The sequence below is a fragment of the Oncorhynchus mykiss genome, chromosome 9, assembly GCF_013265735.2.
Source record: "Oncorhynchus mykiss isolate Arlee chromosome 9, USDA_OmykA_1.1, whole genome shotgun sequence".
Taxonomy (NCBI): domain Eukaryota; kingdom Metazoa; phylum Chordata; class Actinopteri; order Salmoniformes; family Salmonidae; genus Oncorhynchus; species Oncorhynchus mykiss.
This window is the reverse complement of record NC_048573.1, coordinates 35,454,560-35,478,838: the sequence shown is the minus strand read 5'-3', so window position 1 is coordinate 35,478,838 and position 24,279 is coordinate 35,454,560. Positions and strand designations below refer to the sequence as shown.

Here is a 24,279-nt window from a genome sequence, read left to right as displayed (position 1 = left end):
TTAGAAAAAAAGTTAGAGCTTATGGCATATTCGTCTACTTCTATGCTATTCATAGCTGTTCGCGGAATCAAAATATTCCATATGGAACTTACGGTAGAGCTGTTTTTGTAACTGCATTACCACGTGTTTCGCAAGCAACTGCCGTTTTGACCACTAACACTATTACATACCACAACTTTACAACTTCTGACAGCAACCACACAACTAGTTACCATATCTAGTGACAACAACCACACAATTACATACCACAACCACACAACTTCTGATCACACATTTAACTACTGACCATATCCACACAACTACTGACCTCAACCGCACATCTAGTGACAACAACCACACAATTACATACCACAACCACGCAACTTCTGACCACACAACTTCTGTTCACACATTTAACTACTGACCATATCCACACAACTACCGATCCACATAACTGATGACAATTACATACCACAACCACACAAATCAAATGTTATTGGTCACATACACGTTGTTAGCAGATGTTAATGCGAGTGTTGTGAAACGCTTGTGCTTCTAGTTCCGACAGTGCAGAAATATCTAACAAGTCATCGAGAAATTCCCAAACAACAACCTAATACACACAAATCTAAAGGGGTGAATGAGAATATGTACATATATATACAGGTGAAGTCGGAAGTTTCCATACATCTTAGCCAAATACATTTAAACTCAAATTTTCACAATTCCTGACATTTAATCCTAGTAAGAATTCCCTGTCTTAGGTCAGTTAGGATCACCACTTTATTTTAAGAAAGTGAAATGTCAGAATAATAGTAGACAGAATTATTTATTTCAGCTTGTATTTCTTTCATCACATTCCCAGTGGGTCAGAAGTTTACATACACTCAATTAGTATTTGGTAGTACTAACTTCAAATTGTTTAACTTGGGTCAAACGTTTTGGGTAGCCTTCCACAAGCTTCCCTCAATAAATTGAGTGAATTTGGGCCCATTCCCCCTGACAGAGCTGGTGTAACTGAGTCAGGTTTGTAGGCCTCCTTGCTCGCACACGCTTTTTCAGTTCTGCCCACAAATTTTGACAGAACTTTGGAAGTATGCTTGGGGTCATTGTTCATTCGGAGGACTCATTTGCGACCATGCTTTAACTTCTTGACTGATGTCTTGAGATGTTGCTTCAATATATCCACGTAATTCTCCTCCCTTATGATGCCATCTATTTTGTGAAGTGCACCAGTCCCTCCTCCAGCAAAGCACCCCCACAACATGATGCTGCCACCCACGTGCTTCACGGTTGGGATGGTGTCTTCAGCTTGCAAGCCTCCCCCTTTTTCCTCCAAACATAACGATGGTCATTATGGCCAAACAGTTCTATTTTTGTTTCATCAGACCAGAGGACATTTCTCCAAAAAGTACAATCTTTGTAACCCATGTGCAGTTGCAAACCATAGTCTGGCTTTTTTATGGCGGTTTTGGAGCAGTGGCTTCTTCCTTGCTGAGCGGCCTTTCAGGTCATGTCGATATAGAATTCATGGATACTTTTGTACTGGTTTCCTCCAGCATCTTCACAAGGTCCTTTGCTGTTGTTCTGGGAGACAGAATGTGTCTTCTTCCTGAGCGTTATGATGGCTGTGTGGTCCCATGGTGTTTATACTTGCATACTATTGTTTGTACAGATAAACGCGGTACCTTCAGGCATTCGGAAATTGCTCCCAAGGTGAACCAGACTTGTGGAGGTCTTGGCTGATTTCCTTTGATTTTCCCATGATGTCAAGCAAAGAGGCACTGAGTTTGAAGGTAGGCCTTGAAATCCAGCCTCCAATTGACTCAAATTATGTCAATTAGCCTATCAGAAGTTTCGAAAGCCATGACATCATTTTCTGGAATTTTCCAAGCTGTTTAAAGGCACAGTCAACTTCATGTATGTTAACTTATGACACACTGGAATTGTGATACAGTGAATTATAAGTGAAATATACTGTCTGTAAACAATTATTGGAAAAATTATTTGTGTCATGCACAAAGTAGATGTCCTAACCGACTTGACAAAACAATAGTTTGTTAACAAGAAATTATTGAAGTGGTTGAAAAATTAGTTTTAATGACTCCAACCTAAGTGTATGTACATGTCTGACTTCAATTCTGTGTGTGTATATATATACAGTGGGGCAAAAAATATTTAGTCACCAATTGTGCAAGTTCTCCCACTTAAAAAGATGAGAGAGGCCTGTAATTTTCATCATAGATACACTTAAACTATGACAGACAATACTTATTTTCCACCATAATTTGCAAATGAATTCATTCAAAATCCTACAATGCGATTTTCTGGATTTTTTTTCTCATTTTGTCTGTCATAGTTGAAGTGTACCTATGAGGAAAATTACAGGCCTCTCTCTTCTTTTTAAGTGGGAGAACTTGCACAATTGGTGGCTGACTAAATACTTTTTTGCCCCACTGTATATAGTCTGTCTTTGTACCACTCGGTACAAAGACAGACTGACAGGGGTGAGACAATTAATTGCAATTTATCTTAATGTTATTTTGTTTTTTCTAGGTGCACTGTCTCTCTGACCCTATGCAGCCAGGTCCCATCTCCTTTTTAAATCCTCACTAGTGTGGCTTGTTTGGTGTCTGCTGTGCAGGAATACCACAACAAGTCAACTACTTGATTGATGAAGGTGTGTCATCCAGCAAAGGCAGCAGTGCAGTCATCAACTAAATGCACCATTTCTTCACCAACTACGGAGTTGGGGAAACACATGTGGCCCTGAATTGTGATAACTGCAGTGGCCAAAACAAGAACAAGTTTGTGCTCTGGTATTGTGCCTGGCGGACCATGCACAAGCTCCACCAGTCTGGACCTTCACTTCCTGATCACAAGCCACACCAAGTTTGCCTCCGACTGGTGCTTCGGCCTCATCAAGCAGCACTTCAGAAAGACCAGAGTGACCACATTGTCGGAGATTGCTGGTGTTGCAGATGAAAACTTAACTCCATGTCTCACTTCGAGCGTAGGAGCCCAGCCGACCTCCTCCACTTTCTATGGTAGAAGAGGCTGAATGAGAGTATGTATCTGCTTTCCTGACCAACCTGATTTCATGGACTAGACATAAAATAGTAAAAGTAAATTCAGGACACTGAAATTAGTATGATACAGTATATTTGGTATGGTTACACACGGCAAGAGAGTTGGTTACTCTAAGGAAAAACTAAAGTAGAGTGGTTCGTCAGGGTGGATGGGTGGGTGTATATTGCGAAATTCTAGCAAGCAAAAGGTTGCGAGTGCGAATCTCATCACGGACAATTTGACCAACTTTTCAACTGCTTACTACTTTTTAGCTACTTTGCACTACTTAGCATGTTAGCTAACCCTTCCACTATCCTAACTTCAACACTTTTAGCTAACCCTAACTCTCTTAGCTAACCCTTTCCCTAACTCTAAACTTAACCCTTTAATCTAACTCCTAAACTTAACCCTAACCTTAACCATAACCCCTAGCCTAGGTAACGTTAGCAAGTTAGCTAATGTTAGCCACCTAGCGACCTAGCTAGAATTCCTAACATATCATATCTTTTGCAAATTCGTACCAGATAATATGAATTGTAATTCATAATATACGTAATGGGTAATGGACATCCACACCATATGAAACTAACATACACTAAATGGCCAAAAGTTTGTTGACACCCCTTCAAATTAGTGGATTCGGCTATTTTATCCCCACCCGTTGCTGCCAGGTGTATAAAATCGAGCACACAGCAATACAATCTCCATATACAAACATTGGCAGTAGAATGGCCTGTACTGAAGAGCTCTGTGACTTTTAGCGTGGCACCGTCATAGGATTCCACCTTTCCAACAAGTCAGTTCGTCAAATTTCTGCCCAGCTAGAGCTGCCCCCGGTCCACTGTACGTACTGTTATTGTGAAGTGGAAACGTCTAGGAGCAACAACGGCTCATCCTTGAAGTGGTAGGCTACTGTGCACAAAGCAAGGTCCATACAGAAATAGTTTGTTGAGATTGGTGTGGAAGAACTTGACTGCCCTGCACAGAGCCCTGACCTTAATCCCATCGAACACCTTTGGGATGAATTGGTCATGTAGTGTATCATACTAAAGGAAGTATCTTGGATGTACGTACAGAATAATACGAAATGCTCTGAGACCAGGTTGACCTGTCTGGTCTTCACCATTCCCTCTGTTGAAATGACATTCACCACCCTGAACTGTCAGCCTTGGCTTTGATCTCAATCAAGAAAGTACTTCTCGCCTATATAAAATCAAAGGACAAACTATATGACCCTGCAAATGCCCGCTATTAATATCTTTGATATAATGTGTGTGAAACATTGTTGCATTTTAACTTTAGAATACTGGTTATTTTGTGTGCTGAACATGATACAATATCTTTGCAATGTGACGTAATAGCTAGCTTGTTCATTTTGTGTTTGCTAAATGGTTGTCTTTTTATTGGGGTCTACTGGCTTATTATTTTCGAGTGAATGGGCTTCTTTTTCTTTAACATTATTTGATGCTGTGTGTGACTGCTGTTTTTAATTGGCGCTCTCTTTCAGCATGATACTGAAATAGCAGAGACGGTGTGCCTTTTTTCTTTGCTCTGGCTCGCAGTAACTGTCCGTAGTCCTGAATCAATAGTTAGGCCTATGTGTGTGGTTGAATTTATTCCGCCACTGTAGCTACCCAGCTAGCACAGTGGATCTGGGCCGATTCCAACTGAGACTCGGGGCACTCGGCTGAGTCTGTGGCCCGAGTCTGGCCCGCCTTCGGCAGTATTACTTATGGGTAGGATGCGGGGATTGAGCTCGGGCCGATTCCGGTGTGAGTTATCTGGCCCACATGAGGTACTTGTGGCCCGGGCCGATTGTGGCTACTCTCTGGCAGATGATTACACTGGCTGCTTTTTATAATTAACATTTCATTATTTATTTATTTTTCCATATTTTCTCATTGTTTCTGTGATCAAAAAATTAACATTAAATTTAAATTCTTTAAGAGTCTTTGCTGTTTAAGTAGTATTTTAGAATTTTGAAACTTTGTGCAAGGCAATTGATCAGCATTAAAAACTTTGTGGATGGGGCCTTCCAAGTGGCGCAGCGGTCTAAGACAATGAATTGCAGTGCAAGCTGCGTTGCAACAGATGCTGGTTTGATACCTGTTTGGCCGGCCGGGGTGTCCTTGTCCCATCACGCTGTCTCGACTGCAGTCGCAGGCCGGGCGCATGCACACTGACACTGACACGGTCGCCAGGTGTACAGTGTTTCCTCTGACACATTGATGCGACTGGCTTCCGGGTTAAGCATGCATTGTTTCAAGAAGCAGTGTGGATTGGCGGGGTTGTGTTTTGGAGGACGCACGGCTATCGACCTTCGCCTCCCCGAGGCAAGATTGTAACTACCAATTGGATATGATGAAAAGGGGGTCAAAAACAACAACACATTTGGCGATGGGTATAATTTGTATGTATAAAATGTATAATAGTAATATTTAAAATGACTAAATTGGGTAATTTATAAACATTTGCATCGGGCCACTTCTGGAGGGATTCTGGTAAGATGCTGGCAATTCGTGCTGAATTCCAGAAGACGGAAACGGCTCAATTCCGGGCCGAATCCGACACTCGATTCTGGGCCGATTCAATCAGTTCCGGCCCCGGAAGAGGGCTGCTTCTGTGCCGATTCCTCATTGCTAGCTAGCTAGCCACCAGAGGACAACAACACAACTAGATGCAACAACAGTTGTTTCTGTTAATGACATATGCTCTCAAAGCAATTTGATTGGAGAGTACTGAAATCCAAACTGGCTTCCCATGAAACTTTTTTTCCCTGCCAGGACCATTCACAATTGAGCTCGCTCAGTTTAGCTCAAAGCTGATTGGCTAAATTTTTATACTTTTTTTGTCATGGGAGACCATATGCTCACTGGCACCCTTGCATTCAATGCTACAGGCGACAACAATGTCATACTCATTTGGACAGTATCAGATAGATGCCCTCAGTCGCTAGAAGTTGCTAAATGACATCATCACCTAATTTGCATAATTGGCCATGTGCATGTAATTGTGATGGACGCTTTAGGAGAGAGGAATAACGTCCTGGGGGAGACAAAAAGTGAGTGACCCTAAATGAAAAGTGAGTGACCCTAAACACCCTAAATATGTATAGAACTACAAATGAACTGTTTTCTGTCGATTCTTGTTTTTTTTATGTCACAATTCCAAACCTCCTCCTTTATCTGGGCTAGGGAGCGGCAAAGTGACCCAAAAGAGACACTCTGGCGGAGTTACTTAGTTTTAATTAAATTTTTTATTAAATTTTTTAGTTTTTTAGTTTAGTTTAGGAGCCACAGTAAAACATTTTTTAACATTTTTTTTTGTTTTTGTATACAATCTACATTAACAATCTAAATGGACCAATAGAAAAAAACTGTCAATGGTAATGTGAGAGAATTATGGTGACTAGTCTGGCCCTAATTCAAGTAAATAGTTTTTTAAAAATGTAAACCAGGGCGGAATCAGCCAGCGGCGGCTTCCCGCTTGCGCGATACATTTGCAGTCTGGAAGCGGAGGGGTCTCCTGCTCTGACTGCAGCTGGCTTTGGGACTGGGGTGGGGCCCATGGCAGCACCCGCTGCTCGTTGAGAAGAGTAAGAACGATACGTGCTTTCACGCCAGAGTCTCCAAAAGTCTCCAATAACATCAGAAAAATTCGCTAGATTTGTCGCTAGTAGCTTTTTTGAAAATGTGTCGCTAGAGGAGTCTGAATACTCGTTAAATATAGCGACAAAGTCGCTAAGTTGGCAACACTGGATGGCCTACACGTAGAGAGACATAGGGGCGCTGTTTCGCTCGCTAGGAAGCTTTCTGCTGTGAGATACATTCAGCCTCTTGCTAATTGAAGGAAAATTGTGAAACACAGAGTGACAAAAGTATTTTAATTGTAATTTTTGGGGGTAAGTGTTTTGGGGAAGCCTGGCTTCCCTTAGTGTCCATGAATACACACCACTGTGTGGGCTATGGCCTTTTAAGCCTTATGAATGCATTTCTAGCATGTTATAGAGTAGCCTAAACAACGCAATTGTCACAAAATAAGTTGTAATATGTTAAAGGATAGAAGATCCTGACTGGGATCTTAAAGAGCCAAATAAAAACTAATTTACAACACGAAAAGTAAAAGACACGAGAATGTACGCTATAGGCTATACAAGGAGAATGTACGCTATAGGCTTTACAAGGAGAATGTATGCTATAGGCTATACAAGGAGAATGTACGCTATATACAGTGCAACATGTTTCTTATATTTTGTGTATATTGTACAGTCACCGGCTAATTATCTCCACCCAAATAAAAAGCCTCACTCTGGGCAAGAAAAGTCAGATCTGCTTCCTCACTGTTAAAAAAACTTCACAAGGACTAAACCTCACATCCTAAACACCCCATTGTTTTGGTTCTGGAGAAAATAACCTACATTTCTCATTTTTACAGATGGGGCTGCCAACTTAAACCAAAACTCTGACTTCCATAGTCTCTATGACCAACTACTTCACTGACAGCTGGGACAGAAGAATAACTTCCAGGCCAGGCTGGATTACATTCTCTATGTCTGATGTTGATGTTTCATTAAAGACAGTGTTTGGGTTTGTGAATGACTGTGTATCCATCCTCTCTCTTTATCCTTCTTAGGAACCACGTTGGTCTCCTACATTCTAGACCTGCTGTACTTTGGTCAGACAGCCCCTGAGCTTCTGACATCCAAGTTCCTTTCCTGAAGATGCACATTCCACTTTTCCCTTCAGTTTATAATAGAGAATTGGAAAACTTCAACATTTACTTCTGCCATTTTGTAATTTCACTGTAAATGGATATGTAAAAACATGTTTAAAATCAAGAGAGGGATTGGTGACGTTGTTTATGGCCATCAAACAGCTACTTTATTACTCTACTGTTTGTCCTGGGGGTGGAGGTTCTAGACAAGTTAACCACCTCTCCTCACCTCAAGACTCACCTCCCAGTCCAGTTGCTGCCCAAGTCCATCTGGGAGCAGAACTCCAGGGTACCGTCTGCATACATTTATGCTTGTCCTCTATGTTTCTCTGTTATATACCTCTCTCTCTCACTCACTCATGTGGCCCGTAATGCCAAGGACACAAGAACAACTTCCTAAAAAGATTCATGGATGGAAAGATTAAGTGAACAAGATAATAAACGAGTAAATGAATGAGCTGTATAATAATATAGGACTGCCTTCATTATCTAAAGCAATTTACATGTTGTGACATTTTTAAGACCTGTACTACAAGTGTAATAACACATAATACTGTAAGTAAAGAGTAATAAGTAATAACATATTATTTCAGATTATTTTAAAATATTTCTCATATTTATTTGAAACCAGATAAGATGCCTCAACACAATATAATACAACTTTATATAGAAACAGTCAATTAGCAAATGAATTAAATGAATATGTTGGAAAATCTCTACTTCTGCACTGTGATGACTGTTCACAGAGGAGGACTGATTGGTTTGCTGTACTATGGCACAAACAACACAAACATCCCCACAACTGCCAATCACTGCTGAAGGTCCTTCTAACCCAACCCCATAATGCAATGAAGGAGAAGGCAGAAGTTGTCCCAGATCACGGATAGAGGGTCAGATATTCGTCATCCATCCAAATGGTTAAGGTTAGAATTGGAGGTAGGGTGATCTGATCCTAAACGTGTAGTTATAAGGAATGTGGACAACAGCACCACCCCATTGTACTGTACTGTAAATATTAAACAAGTCAATCATTTCACGTCACAGGGAGAGACTGCAATTACCCTGAAAGAGGCAGAAAACAGCTGATCCTGTCGCACAGGGACCCAGGCCGTGTTCGGTATGACACATTTGGAAGGATTTTAAATATAAAAGAAAAAAAGGTGATCTAGTACCTCCCCATTTTACTCCGTTTCAAAATATCTTCTCCCATTTTGTGCCTATTTTGCTCAACCCAGGTCTCAAAAGGAGATATGGGACTGAGGGTCGACTCCTGGGCTTTGTTCAGTATCATTTTAAAATGGACACAGCTCCAAATTAGAGAGTGCCACTGCCATTTAACCCCTAAAAATGAAATGCTAATGTCTACTGCAATCCCTGGTATTGTTTGTTGTGAAACTTATTTCAACACTTCTATCCTGAACAGAGCCCTGCATATCAGAAATTAGGGCTGGACAGTCACTGTTCCCAATATTCCCCCATAAGCCATGACCAGTCATCACTCTCTTGGCAGATAACTCTGTTCAACGCTTCAAAGACTGCAGTAAACCACTTCAGATTGTCTTCACAGTAAATACCTTTTGATCATTTTTGAAGTGCACCTTTATTTACAAAGATCCAAAAATAACATACATACTTTCTTACGTTACATAATATACTTGTATGATATTTTCCTCTTGAGTAGTAAAAATACTTCTGCCTAGAGTGCTCATGTCTAGGCTGTAGCGTACTACAGTACAGAAATGTTGTAGTTCATAGTACAGTAGGCAAATATAATTAAATATACGTAGCTGCTTAGCTGTATGGAGCAAGGAGCATAGCTAAAAAATAAAAAAAGTTCACGGTGTGCAGTGATATGCTGCAACTGATAAAATATTGTGGGTATGTTTATAGTGATGTCAGTTATATTGAGTGTTACAAAATGCAGTCATGGGCTTTGACAGTCTGTGATGATAGAATGTACCACACACAATCAGCAGGTGAAATGTATCAGCATCATTTTCAAACTAAAATGTCTGGTTTTAGCAGGAACTATTTTAGCTTCAGCTCCGGGCAACAGCCACAGTTTCACAGGATAATGCACTTTCTTTCTGCGTGTCAGTTCAGTTGTTTAATAAACATCACATTTACATACAAGGCAAACTACTGAAACAGCAACTCAATTATGAGCCGATTACCAGCAATCCTATGCATGTGGACTGCTACACGAACTTCCTGCGAGAGGAAATATGGAAAAAGACCACTGTTGTCACGCAGGTCATAATGTGTTATTAATGTATTTTTAAGCATAACTTGAAATCAACCACCAATGTGATCAATGTGTATGGCACAACTCTTAAAAACACATGAACGTATGCATCAAGTTCAAATATCAAGGACAGAAAATTAATACTATCAAAGCGAACAAAGTGAATAAATTCATATAAAGGCATTTTTAACAGGGGCTTTCAGAAAGGAAGGAGCCACGACGTTCATATTTAACATACATGGCTGGCAACAGATTCACAGAGGGAATGGTAGAGAGATGACCAATAAACATTTTAAGGAATCCCTGGGTAGTCACCAATATGAATCCTGCATCAATCCATTCCTCTGTTCGCTCAGTACCACCTTAAATAATAGTGCTACAAGGAGTGAATGTACAGTATGTGCTGATGTATGTGATGCTTGAAATGCAGCGAGTTAATCAAATGTACACAGGTGTGTATCTGTAGGCGTGTGTTTGTGTGTGTGTTCTGTTGTTCACACAAGAATCTGAGTCAGGTTAGCCACACCTGTGCCATATATACATTTGAACCACTCACATTTAGAGCAAACACTGGATAATGTCCCATATCTGTTTTTACTCAGGGGATATGAAAGCTTTTATGTATTTTCCCTCATCTTCTCAAAATAGGTCCTCTGTCCATGATTCACGTAACATTCCTCATGTAGTTGAGTCAATGTTTATGATAAAGTCTAGTTGACTAGATAACACTTAGGTAATAACTTTAAGTCTAAGGTCTTATGTAAGTTTGTTTTTTGATGGTTTTGCTTGGGGCTTGGTCATTGGTCCTGGGTTAGAGTTATGGGTTCAGAGGTCAATAATCTCACTGCTGATGCTGGCTAAGTCATCCTGCCTGCTGACCAAGAGGTAACTCTTCCCTCCCGCTCCCTCCCTCTTTACCCTCCCCCTCTGGGTCTTCGTGTCTGGGGTGAGGAACAGCCTTGTGTCGACTTCCCCCTCATCCCCAAGATGCCCCTTGGAGGTTCTGGAGGGGTGCAGGGAGATGGGACAGGAAACTGAGGAGGGGACACTGGCTCCCCCGTCCCCGGCCCAGCAGTGCCCCTGGTGAGAGGGCGTGGGGGGAGCAGTGACCTGCCTGTTTGGAACACTGCTGGGCACACTTCCCCCAAGTGGCACGGAGGAATCTGTACAGGCTAAGCGATCTTCACTGCTGTCAGAGATCTGTGGGTCGGTGTTCCTGCGGAGCCAGGGGCCCCCCTGACTGACAGCTGAGCCCGGGAAGGGAGTGGGTGAGGGGGCGCACAGGGGCTGAAACAGGCTGCCCCCATGGAGGAGGTGCTTTTGGTGCAGGGCCTCATCGATGCTGCGGCTCAGGTCGATGGGGGAGGGGGGTCGCAGGTCAAACTCATACAGAGACACCCCTGACTCCTTCTCCTGCTCCAGGCTGCCGCTAAGCAAGTGCAGTGGGGGGTGGCCTAACGCCTGCAACAGAGATCCTGTGGACCTGTCCGACACCCCATTTTCTGCAGACCTGCCCCTCTGGTTACGTCCACGGTTGCTGTCCTTGATGCCACGGGGGAGTGATGGTGGAGCCTCACGGTTCTTGTTTCTGATCAGACTCTTGCTGATGTCAGCCCCTGAGCGCTCCTGCCCTGCCCAGTTATTAGGCAGCTCCCCCGCCCCGCCTCCTCTTACTCCTATCCCTCCCACTCCGTTACTCTCTGACTTCCCACAGGGCTTCCCTGTCAGGCTCTTGACTATCTTGGCCCAGCAGGTGTGTTTATGAGTCGACCCAGATGACTGTCCAGGTGAGGGGAGATCTCCTCCCCCCCTGCTCTCCACTGCTCCCTCCTCTCCTCTCCCTTGGGCCCTCTGGGGCCTCCAGAACACCCAGGAGCCCGAGAGAATGAGAGAAAAGGCCCAGGCCAGCTCCAAAAGCCGGGCCCAGAAGTGCACCAGCCACCAGTCCCAGCAGAAGCTCCTCCAGTCCCCCAACATCCCGTAGAGCCACATGGTGGCGTGGACATGGAGCCCACAGCACAATGCCCCTAGGAGGGCAGACAACACCAGCACACGACCCACCACCGACCCTGCCCTCCTACCCCCCGGCCAAGCTTCAACTGCCCTCCCCTCCTCTGGGATAGGTGGCTGGGTGGGCGGGTGGTGGAGGCTGGGGAAGACGTAGCACAGGAAGCCCAGACAGAGTGCCAGGCCCCAGCAGAGAGATAGAGATTGCAGGGTGACAGGCACGGCTGGGGACAGGGCTGGGGAGAGCAGGTCAGCAGCCAGCAGCAGGGTGCACTGTAATACAGCCAACACAGCCACCAGAGGAGGGCGCTCCAAAGCAGATGGCAGCAGACTCACACCTGCCCCCTTCATGGCGACCAGCACCAGTGCAGCCTGAGCCCACACCAGTAACGGCAGAGGGAGGTTATAAAGAGCAGTCAATGTAGACCGTGGAAGAATCTTCCTTGTTCCATATGGGTCAATCAGGCACATAGCTGCCCTGGCTGCGCCCGCCAGGAGGAGGAGGGTGTTGGCCAGGACCAGCGCACCACGGTGAGGGCAGTGCATGCTAGGGGATAGGACCAGAGCCAGGGTCGCTCCAGCCAGGAAGAGCAGGAAGAGGACAGCCGAGCCGTAGACGTGGAGCCCCCAGGCGAAGCCCAGCGTCCTTCTCAGGTCATCCCACAGGAGAGAGGTGCCGTTGGGGGAAGTTAAGGAGCTGAGAGTGGAGGAGGGAGAGGAGAATGGGTGGAGGTGAGGGCGGCCCACAGGGATAGAGTGGTTCCTCTGAACTGGGCGGGTGTCATTTTTGGGGTTGTACTGCCCTCTGACTATATGTAGAGTAGGGGTGATGTGGAGAGGGGACATCCCTGGAGGCAGAGAGAGAAATTGTTAATTCATCATATTGAACTGTCCCAAAACATGATTGTTATGATTGACAATAATACTCAAATACACTTTCTTTAATATAGCAGAACCCAGCTAAAACAAGTGGACACATACAGTGGACCATCTACCCCACTAGAGGGGGCTAATTTCCTATGAGAAGAGTGTATTGAAAGCACAGCAGGTTCTCCTAATAACCCACAGGGAGTTGAATATCTTGACCTTCTTTTCTCCTACCAGGCCAAAGGACACTCAACACTCAATATTTAAACTTTTCCAATGAGGGCAAAAATCACAAAGGGTAATTGTGAAACAGTTCACCTCTTTCAACCCCAAACAGCCCTCACACACAATCCAAATAGTAAATAGTCTCTCTCTCTCTTATTATCACCTATCCATTTTTGGAAATGTATTGAAAATTAAAATACATAAATACCTAATTTCGTTAAGTATTTACACCCCTGAGTCAACACATGATACAATCGCTTTTGGCAGCATTTCCAACTGTTAGTCTTTCTGGGTAACTCTCTAAGAGCTTTGCACACCTGGATTGTACAATATTTGCACATTATTATTTTAAAAGTTACATTTTTTACTTAAATGGGCTTGAAAATATATGGCAAGACTTGAAAATAGCTGTCTAGCAATGATCAACAACCAACTTGGCCGAGCTTGAATATTTCTTTAATGAATAATGTGCAAATATTGTACAATATTGTGTGTGTGTGTGCATCTGATGTGCAAGTGTGTGTGAGGCGCACACTACTTTCTTAAAGTACATACAGTATGTGTTAAAGATTAGAGTTAATCACAGGCAAAATCCTAGAAGAAAACCTGGATCAGTCTGCTTTCCAACATACATTTGGAGACAGATTCACCTTTCAGCAGGACAATAACACAAGGCCAAATATACACTGTTGCTTACCAATATGACATTGAATGAGTGGCCTAGTTAAAGTTTTGACTTAAAACAGCTTGAAAGTATATGGCAATACTTGAAAATGTCTGTTTAGCAATGACAAACAACCAACTTGACAGAGCTTAAAGATTTAATGTGCATTTAGATAATCTTGTGCAATTATTGTACAATCCAGGTGTGCAATCGCTTCCAAAGGTCATTCTAACGAATTGAATCAGGGCTATGAATAATTATGTAAATTAGATATTTCTTTACTTAATTTTCAAAACATTTAAACTGTCATTATGGGGTATCGTGTGTACATGGGTGAGAATAAAATCTATTTAATCCATTTTGAATTCAGGCTGTGACCGAATAAGTCAAGGGGTAGGAAAACATTCTGAAGGCACTGTAGAATTTGTAGCAAGCAGTGCACTGGGTTAGTCAGATTTGAATAAATAAAAAAGAGCAGATGAACTGGAATGACATTCACTCTCACAAGATGGCCACACCCCCAATAAGCCACGATCACGACTGCATTGAGGCATAGTCGCTGTGCTTCTATGGCTATATGCACCATGCCACTGCCTATTTCATTTGCTCATTCAGCAAACAAGACAGTTCAGTGCCTTTAACACAGTCAACACACCTTTATTTGCCCTTTAAGTTCTGACTGAATGGACGCACATTTGAAAGCCCCAGGACGGTCCCCTTACTTTGTGCTGTTATAATTTATGCTATGAACTCCTGCAATTTCATTAGGGCAGTTCCCCCTCATAGCAAAAAGCTGTCAAAACAATCCAAGCAATGTTCGCAAGGCCTATGTGCCCACGGAGGCGGAGCTGCTGGCAGTCTCTGAGGGGCGGAGTAGGAAGTAACTGAACAGCTTGTTTTGAACAATATCTATTTAAAACAGGAAAATGTACACATTTACCACACTTTTATGAGTTGTGATAAAAAAAATGTTATGGACGGCGCACTGTTATTGTCCCAGCGTCGTCCGGGTTAGGGTTTGGCCGGGGTAGGCCATCATTATAAATAAGAATTTGTTTTTAACTGACTTGCCTAGTTAAATAAAGGTTCAATAAAAATAAATTGACATTTTCAGAAATTACAATGAAAAATGTTGAAAAAAATCCTGTATAGCACATAATATATCTGTGGGAATGGAGCATGAAGCACATGACACAAATTGAAACTATCAAAGACCTGCCACAATATCTATCACATATGCCTGTTCCCCCTCCCTTCACACACTCTCTCGCTCTCTCTCTGACACACACGTGTTCACACATGAAAATGCACATACACAATACGATCTGCAGTTCAAGGTAAAACAAGCAAATCATTTTCCCAGAGAGCTCCACCTTATCCTGTTAAGCCAATAACACTCCAATCACAATTCCATTTTAAAAAATTTTTAATTTTTTTTAAATACTTTGTTTTTTTTAAATCCCTCATCAATCTACACACAATACCCAATAATCACAAAGGAAAAACAAAGTATTCAGACACTTTACTCTGTACTTTGTTGAAGCACCTTTGACAGCGATTACAGCCTTGAGTCTTCTTGGGTATGACGCTACAAGCTTGGCACACCTGTATTTGGGGAGTTTCTTCCATTCTTCTCTGCAGATCATCTCAAGCTTTGTCAGGTTGGATAGGGAGCGTGGCTGCACAACTATTTTCAAGTCTCTCCAGAGATGTTCGATCGGGTTCAAGTCCGGGCTCTGGCTGGGCCACTCAAGGATATTCAGTAACTTGTCCTGATGCCACTCCTGCGTTGTCTTGGCTGTGTGCTTAGGGTCGTTGTCCTGTTGGAAGGTGAACCTTGACCCCAGTCTGTGGTCCTGAGCGCTCTGGAGCAGGATTTCATCAAGTATTTCTCTGTAATTTACTCCGTTCATCTTTCCCTCAATCGTGAATAGTCTCCCAGCAACTGTCGCTGAAAAACATCCCCACAGCATGATGCTGCCACCACCATGCTTCACCGTAGGGATGGTGCCAGGTTTCCTCCAGACATGACACTTGGCATTCAGGCCAAAGAGTTCAATCTTGGTTTCATCAGACCAGAGAATTTTGTTTGCCGCAGAGATGGTTGTCCTTCTGGAAGGTTCTCCCATCACCACAGAGGAACTCTGGAGCTCTGTCAGAGTTACCATTGGGTTCTTGGTCACCTCATCAAGTTGTAGAAACATCTCAAGGATGATCAATGGAAACAGGATGCACCTGAGGTCAATTTCAAATCTCATAGCAAAGGGTCTGAATAGTTATGTAAATTAGGTATTTCTGTTATTTTTAATACATTTGCTAAAATTTCTAAAAACCTGTTTTCACGTTGTAATTATGGGATATTGTGTGTAGTTTGACGTGGAAATATTTATATTTAATCAATTTTTTAATACGGCTGTAACGTAACAAATGTAGAAAAAGGTTTAAATACTTTCCAAATGCACTGTATGCTGTCCAAACGAGAAATATATGGGGTTTGGCTCAACTTTAATCTCAGACAATTTGTAATCGTAAATTCTACCAGTCTCTCCCAGCCTTCTCTAAAGACACACACACACACACACATGCACACGTGCGTGCTCGCTAGCTGACGCACGCAAGAACGCACACACACACTTGGAGAAGTAAAGAAATGGTGAACAGAACACTCAGAGCTCTTTGAGTCCTAAAGGCCAGCTTATACGTGGTCTAACAACATGTCTGTAGACAATTAGATTGCGACTGTCAGTTTCCATGTTGCACAGACATGAAAAAAGTTTAAAGGCTGGTTTACAGTCCGTCTATCGACATGTCTGTAGACAATTGTCCTATAGCGAGATGATTATATCAGCAGTCCAGGTCTCCAAATAGCATACTTTCTCTATTTCAACATCAATGAACCCATCCGTTTAAAAATTAGTTCAGTAAATGTCAACCTAGCAAGCCAGGCAACCAAAAGCTATTTCTAAACAATGCTTTTGTTCATTCTAGCTGGCTAGCCAGTTCAAATAATGACCAGAGTATAGCTGACAACTATGAAAGCACATACTATATAAGCATCTCTCTGTTATCATTATTATGAGCCATTAGTTAACCTATCAACCTCAGTGTTCTGTAAAGAGGCATAGTCATTCAGTTTCAGTACACTCCTGGGGACAACAGACCAAATGGAGGGTTGTTTAAACGTGGCTCAAATGTTGTCCTGATAGTATCAAAGAGACCCCACGTGTCATTATTTTCCTTTTCTGTCTGCTTTTCCTCTCCTCTACTTCTTCCTGTTCTCCATCACTCTCTCATCCATCTCGTTTTCATTATTCACCCTGTGTACTTTCTATACCCTTACCACTCCTTCTGCCTTACTTTATCTTTCACTCACTACCTCCTTACTCTTCTATGTCCTCGCTATCCCCTTCCATTGTTCAAACTCTCAGCATCACTCTTTAATCCTTTATCTCTTTTTCTTCTTTTCTCTACGATCTTAGAATTGGAAGGAACCCTTGGAGATCCTCAAGGAAGCATGGCTAGTCAATGGTTCATATTTGCACCTTTGGTTAGTTGAGGGTTTATTGGAGGACCCTTTAATGTTTCAATGTAGCATGGCTTAGTATGTGGTGTGTGGCTTTCTGATAGATACTTTTTGGCCTACCGTTAGAGTAAATGTAATTCCTGTTAATCTCTTCAGTTGTATTGTCATATTAAGGTTGAACATTGACCGTTTTATAGCTTCAATGAGGCTTACAGAGTTTTATGAGTTCCCCAAGTGCCTAGTCAAATCCCAAACTAGGAACAGTTACTATAGGTAGTCAGCTATGTTAATATTATATTAAAATATGTAATATGCATAAACACTCAATTTTTATAACTTTATTTGTAGTGTACAAACTTAACATGATGAACAGGAATTACATTTACTCTAATGGGTGGCCAAAAATAATTATCTGAAAGCCACGGCTCCAATAAGCCCCACCTCCATTTTTCTGATATATTATTAAAAATATTTCATCTGTGTAGCAACCCAAAAGGTGTTCCAGGCATATTTACTTTTAAGAGTGTGCTACATTGTTTCTATGCTCTTCTCTCTGTCCATCTTCCTCTCCTTCCTGCCTGAGTCTACCCTGGGCACATCCACTTTCCATCCCTCTCTCACCTACTCTGTCTCTGCCTCTTCCCTCCTTTGAGCCTCTTCCAGGAACTTCCAGTAAAAACTCCAGCTGCATAAATAAAAAGGATACTTAGGCCCAGTCAAAGCGGCTTTTGATTTCCACCCAGGGAACTACAACACCCAAAAGCCTACTTTCTCTACCTGTCTTGGCAGACTGTTTGGTGGTACTAGTAGTTCTTCCTGGTTCAGTAGCCTTTGTCGGTTGATTGGTTGTGCTTATTGAAGTATTTCTGGGTTCTTCTTTTGTTGTCGTCGTATTGGTTTTAGTTGTGGTGGTTGCTCCTTGTGCTGTGGTACTTGGCTGATGATTGGTTGAGCCAGGAGTGGTTGCTATGGGAGATGGTAATGTCACAGTGGAGGTCTGTCCTACTATTGGTCCGTCTGTGGCTGTAGTAGTGTTAGCTGTCATATTACCTGAAGAAAGACACAAGAGACATGAAGCAGCCCCACTGCTGACAACTACATAAATGTCACTCAAAAGATCTAACAACATGATAAAGAACCACTCAGAGATTATAACACAGTACTCAAGCTCCAGTTATGGATGAACGTCTACTACTCCACTAGTACTTCTACTGTAGGTTAAAACATATTCCTCTGAAACTACACTACCAGTCTCATTCAAGGATTTTTTATTTATTTGTACTATATTCTACATTGTAGAGTAGTAGTGAAGACATCACAACTATGGAATCATGTAGTAACCAAAAAAGTGTTAAACAAATCTAAATCTATTTTATATTTGAGATTCTTCAAAGTAGCCACCCTTTGTGGAATTTCTTTCCTTCTTAACGCATTTGAGCCAATCAGTTGTGTTGTGACAAGGTAGGGGTGGTATAAGAAGATAGCCCTATTTGGTAAAATACCAAAATATATTTTTGATTCTTCAAAGTAGCCACCCTTTTCCTTGATGACAGCTTTGAACACTCTTGGCATTCTCTCAACCAGTTTCATGAGGAACGCGTTTCCAACAGTCTTGAAGGAGTACCCACATATGCTGAGCACTTGTTGGCTGCTTTTCCTTCACTCTGCGGACCAACTTATCCCAAACCATCTCAATTGGGTTGAGGTCGGGTGATTGTGGAGGACAGGTCATCTGGTCATCTGATGAAACACTCCATCACTCTCCTTCTTGGTCAAATAACCCTGGAGGTGTGTTTTGGGTCAGTGTCTTGTTGGAAAAACAATGATAGTCCCACTAAGCACAAACCAGATGGCATGGCATATCACTGCAGAATGCTGTGGTAACCATGCTGGTTAAGTGTGCCTTGAATTCTAAATAAATCACTGACAGTGTCACCAGCAAAGCACCCCCACACCTCCTCCTTCATGCTTCATGGTGGGAACCACACATGCAGAGATCATCCGTCCATCTACTCTACGTCTTACAAAGACACGGCGGTTGGAACCAAAAATCGCACATTTGGACTCATCAGACCAAAGGACAGATTTCCACCGGTCTAATGTCCTTTGCTCGTGTTTCTTGGCCTAAGCAAGTCCCTTTTTCTTACTGGTGTCCTTTAGTAGTGGTTTCTTTGCAGCAATTTGACCATGAAATATATGCAGGCTCCTCTGAACAGTTGATGTTGAGATGTGTCTGTCAGTGGAACTCTGAAGCATTTATTGGGGATGCAATCTGAGATGCAGTTAATAACAGAGTTCTGAGGCTGGTAACTCTAATGACCTTATCCTCTGCAGCAGAGGTAACTCTGGGTTTTCCTTTCCTGTGGCGGTCCTCATGAGAGCCAATTTTATCATAGTGCTTGATGGTTTTTGCGACTGCACTTGAAGAAACTTCAAAGTCCTTGAAATTGTCCAGATTGACTAACCTTTATGTCTTAAAGTAATGATGGCCTGTTGTTACTCTTTTCTTATTTGAGCTGTTATTGCCATAATATGGACTTGGTATTTTACCAAATAGGGCTATCTTCTGTATACCACAGCTACCTTGTCACAACACAATTGATTGGCTCAAATGCATTAAGGAAAGAAATTCTACAAATTAACTTTTAACAAGGCACACCTGTTAATTGAAGTGCATTCCAGGTAACTACCTCATGAAGCTGGATGAGAGAATGCCAAGAGGGTGCAAAGCTGTCATCAAGGCAAAGGGTGGCTACTTTGAAGAATCTTAAATATAAACACTTTTTTGGTTACTACATGATTCCATATGTGTTATTTCATAGTTTTGATGTCTTCACTGTTATTCTACAACATAGAAAATAGTCTAAATAAACTTTTGACTGGTACTGTACATATAAGTTTATCTTTAGGTACTCACCTGTCACTACTCCTCCACGGACTGTTGACACCACAGTGACGACTGTCAATCTAATGTCAGGTGACTGTGTGGAAAGGATTGTTTTGGCTGTTGTCAGGGCAGATAGGCGGGGCTGGACAGTGAGGCTGACCTTCGGGGTCATCTGTGCTTCGGCCATCTTGGATGATGGCCCTCCGCTGAAAGCCGTCTGAGCCTGTGGCCGGAACTGTGCCATTCTATCTGACGTTGTCAAGGCAACCGGTGACTCTTTTTTCACAACAGCCATCACTGTAGGGACAAATTCACTTCCTGATCCAGTCATCTGCCAATCTACATCCCTTGGTACGATTGGTCCATCAGATTCCCTGCCCCCTGATGTCACTGGCTCAGCACCTGAGGATTTGGTGGGTGGGAGCGCGGTTGGTCCCTTTGCAGATGCAACCCCACTTGGTTCTGGGGTTACCATAGTACCTGTCCTAGCCTCAACAGAAGTGGACTGGCTTTGGGCAGACCCAATGTTGAGTTTCTGAGAGGGGGAATGGGATTGACTGAGGTCTATAGTTCTAGTCTGTGTTGTGGGAGTGCCCATTTCCCCCCCACCCTGTCCCAGGTCAGAGCCCCCTTCCCCCCTACCGCCTCCCTCTGTGGGCCAATCCGTATTGATCACTCTGACAGACCCGTCGCTCCGACCTCTGGGACGAGAGGAGGGCAGACTGGGTTTGAGGGATGGAGTGATGACAGGGTCTGGAAGAGAGGAGGATGAGGAGGAGGAGCTGACGATCACCTGGCCAGAAGAGGGATGGAGAGAGGAGAGGAGGAGGAGGAGGGTGAGGATGGATGCAGTGGCCATGGTCTGGCTGTTGATGGTAATGATTTCTACAGTCCCTCTATTTGTCTTTCCAGCCGTCTGTCACACCATCCTCATACTGGGCTCTGTAGACACAGACAGAACAGAGAATGATGGATCAGGTTAACTCAGTATAGGAGTGAATATTATAACATGCGCGCCACGGCCTTTGGATGCGGGGAATAAAATGTCACTTCCGCAGAGCACCTCTCCATATTTCCTTTACACATTAACTTCGTACAGCTCTAGGGGACCACACATGAAACCACATAAGCAGCATACACAAATGAATGAATGAATGAATGAGTGAAATAACATATTTCTTTTAACAATCTCCAGTTGGCAACCCATTCCTTACCGGATTAATTGAAAAAAATGTTGGGCTGTCCCCGACTAAAAAATAATTTTGCACGCCCAATTTTTCAGTTTTTGATTTGTTAAAAAAGTTTGAAATATCCAATAAATGTCGTTCCACTTCATGATTGTGTCCCACTTGTTGATTCTTCACAAAAAAATACAGTTTTATATCTTTATGTTTGAAGCCTGAAATGTGGCAAAAGGTCGCAAAGTTCAAGGGGGCCGAATACTTTCGCAAGGCACTGTATATATATGTTACTGCTCGACTAAAACAATCTCGGTCGAACAACAGCCTAATGACCAAACAATCGACCAGTCGACTAATTGGGGTCAGCCATACAAACATTACAATGGTCATGGTGTTAACCCCGGTGTCCTGGCTAAATTCCCAATCTGGACCTCATACCATCACGGTCACCTAATCATCCCCAGCCTACAATTGTCTCATTCACCCCCCTCCTCTCCCTGGTTATTCCCCAGGTGGTTGCTGTAAATGAGAAGGTGTTCTCAGTCACCTGGTAAAATAAGGGTCAAACAACCAGATATTGTTCCCGTGCAGTGCACACCGCATAAAGAATGAAAAGGAAATCAATACATAATAGGAGATAAGCAATATTCATATTTATTTAACCCTTATTTTATCAGGTCAGTTGACTGAGAACACATTCTCCTTTACAGCAAACACCTGGGGAATAGTTAGAGGGGAATGAATGAGCCAATTGGAAGCTGGGATTGATTAGGTGGCCATATTGGGAATATAGCCAGAACATGGGGTTTTACACCCATACTCTTCCGATAAGTGCAATGGGATCTTTAGCGACGACAGAGATCCAGGACACACGTTTAACGTACATACGAAAGACGACACCCTACATAGGGTAATGTTCCCAATCACTGCCCTGGGGGGAAAGAGTGAAAAGGGTGCCTCCTACTGGCCCTCCAGCACCACTTCCAGCAGCATCTGGTCTCCCATCCAGGGACCAACCCTGCTTATTTTCAGATGCAAGTCAGCAGTGGGATGCAGGGTGGTAGGCTGATGGTTATAACCCTATATCAGTAAAAAAAAAAACAACAGAGCAAAAGGACAATATAAGAACAAGGTGCAATCCTATTACACAGGCTCCAACACCCGACACGTGGCAGGGGCTACAGTCCATTACGGATTACATAGGAAGACCCAGACGTGATCTTCCCAACGATGCCTCTCTAGCAGATGAACTCAATGCATTTTATTACTCTTTGGGCAAAAACAACACCGAGCTATTTACGAGGGCCCCCGCTGACCCAGGGGACTGGGTGATTTCGCTCTCCGAGGCCGACGTGAGTAAGGTTTTTTAACCAGGGCGTTGGCAGGCATATTCACAGTCATTTTCAACCTCTCCTTGTCCCAATCTGTAATCGCCACGTCTCAAGCTGACCACCATCATTCCTGTTCCCAAGAACTCTAACGCTACCTGCCACAATGACTACCGCTGTAGCACTCACATCTGTAATCATGAAGTGCTTTGAAAGGCTGGTTATGGCACACATCAGCTTCATCATCCCAGACACCCTAGACCCACTCCAGTTTTCCTACCGCCCCACAGATCCATTGACGATGCAATCTCAATTGCACTCCACACTGCTCTCATCCACCAAGATAAGAGTAATACCTATGTGAGAATGCTGTGCATTGACTGCAGCACAGCGTTCAACAACATAGTTCCCTCCAACCTCGCCGCCATACGTGGGACCCTAGGACTGAACACATTCCTCTGAAAACTGGATCCTGGACTTCCTGACAGGCTGACCCCAGGTGGTGAGGGGGGTGCGGACATCCCAGTACATCAATAGGGCCGAGCTCCTTGCCATCCAGGACCTCTATATCAGGCGGTGTGAAAGGAAGTAACAGAAAAGTGTAACTAATTTCAGGAAACCAGGCGTATGTCATGAGTCACGACTTAACAGGAGAGGCATTTGAAATGTTTTTATCAAAATGCGTTATTTGGCAGAAACGCCTTCTTGAACATTTGAACTTTCATGTGCCTTAATAACAAACTAGTATGCCATCTGTAAATACGAATAAAGTTGTTAAATTAATAGACTAGTTGGTTTAGCCACAGAAAAAGACAGGAACCTTCCCACTAGCCATGATTGGCTGAGATAATGAATGGGCTGGAAATGCCGAGAGATGAGTTTTGGATTGGTCTGCCGTCTTCAGTCTTTAAAATTAGCTGCAGTTTTTTCTAAAGATACAACGTTAGACATGGAGAACTGCTAATGTGTTGCTACTGCTCTCCATAACATTGCTGCCCTGAATTTATCAGGCACTATCGACAAAGGTCAGTGGGAAAAGGTTGTAATGGACTACTTTCAGGAGGATGATCGTACCATGCTGGCTTCTCTGACTCTGAAAATGAATCAGACCATGTGAACCTGAGTGACTTGACACAAGGGGACATGCAAGCTGTACAAACTAAACGGAAACGACAGGATGTTTTATTTAATGAAAGGGGTGACAGTCTGTGGTGAAGCGTTCATCCATGTATACGGGTAAGAGTCTAGATACAACACGCCTGACTCTCCTCCACCAGTCATACAAGGAGAATGGTCTAATGTCTCCCATCAAAAAGAGAGCTGGCCCAAGCAAGCACTTGTTCAGAGTGAGCGGTCTGTCTACCAGATGATGGTTGCTGACTGCAAGACCACCTGTCAAGACCTGCAGCTGTCTCTGGGGGCCCCTACTGAACCAGCAAGCAAGACATCAGGATGCATTACAGCTTTTATTTCCTCCTTTATACTGATTACGGACAGAGATGGAGAGATACACACACACACACAATATATAATTGGGAAGTAGGCAAATACCTTTCACCGAGCTGTGTAAAGACAGACTGACAGGGGTGAG

The 24,279-nt window shown here is 43.2% G+C and overlaps 1 protein-coding gene across 4 annotated transcripts in view; it reads right to left on the bottom strand.

The window, feature by feature from the left end:
* Positions 1–9,342: 9,342 nt before the first annotated feature.
* Positions 9,343–24,279, bottom strand: part of LOC110531968 (proline-rich transmembrane protein 3) — a 47,932-nt gene continuing 32,995 nt past the window's right edge. For all 4 annotated transcript variants that reach the window (XM_036987866.1, XM_036987865.1, XM_021615515.2 and 1 more), the window contains exons 2-4: positions 20,210–21,121; positions 18,070–18,342; positions 9,343–12,861 (exon numbers count right to left, since the gene is read on the bottom strand). In XM_036987866.1, coding sequence (XP_036843761.1) covers positions 10,832–12,861; positions 18,070–18,342; positions 20,210–21,038 — 3,132 coding nt within the window. In that variant the 5' untranslated portion in view covers positions 21,039–21,121 and the 3' untranslated portion in view covers positions 9,343–10,831. The remainder of the gene's footprint in view (positions 12,862–18,069; positions 18,343–20,209; positions 21,122–24,279) is intronic.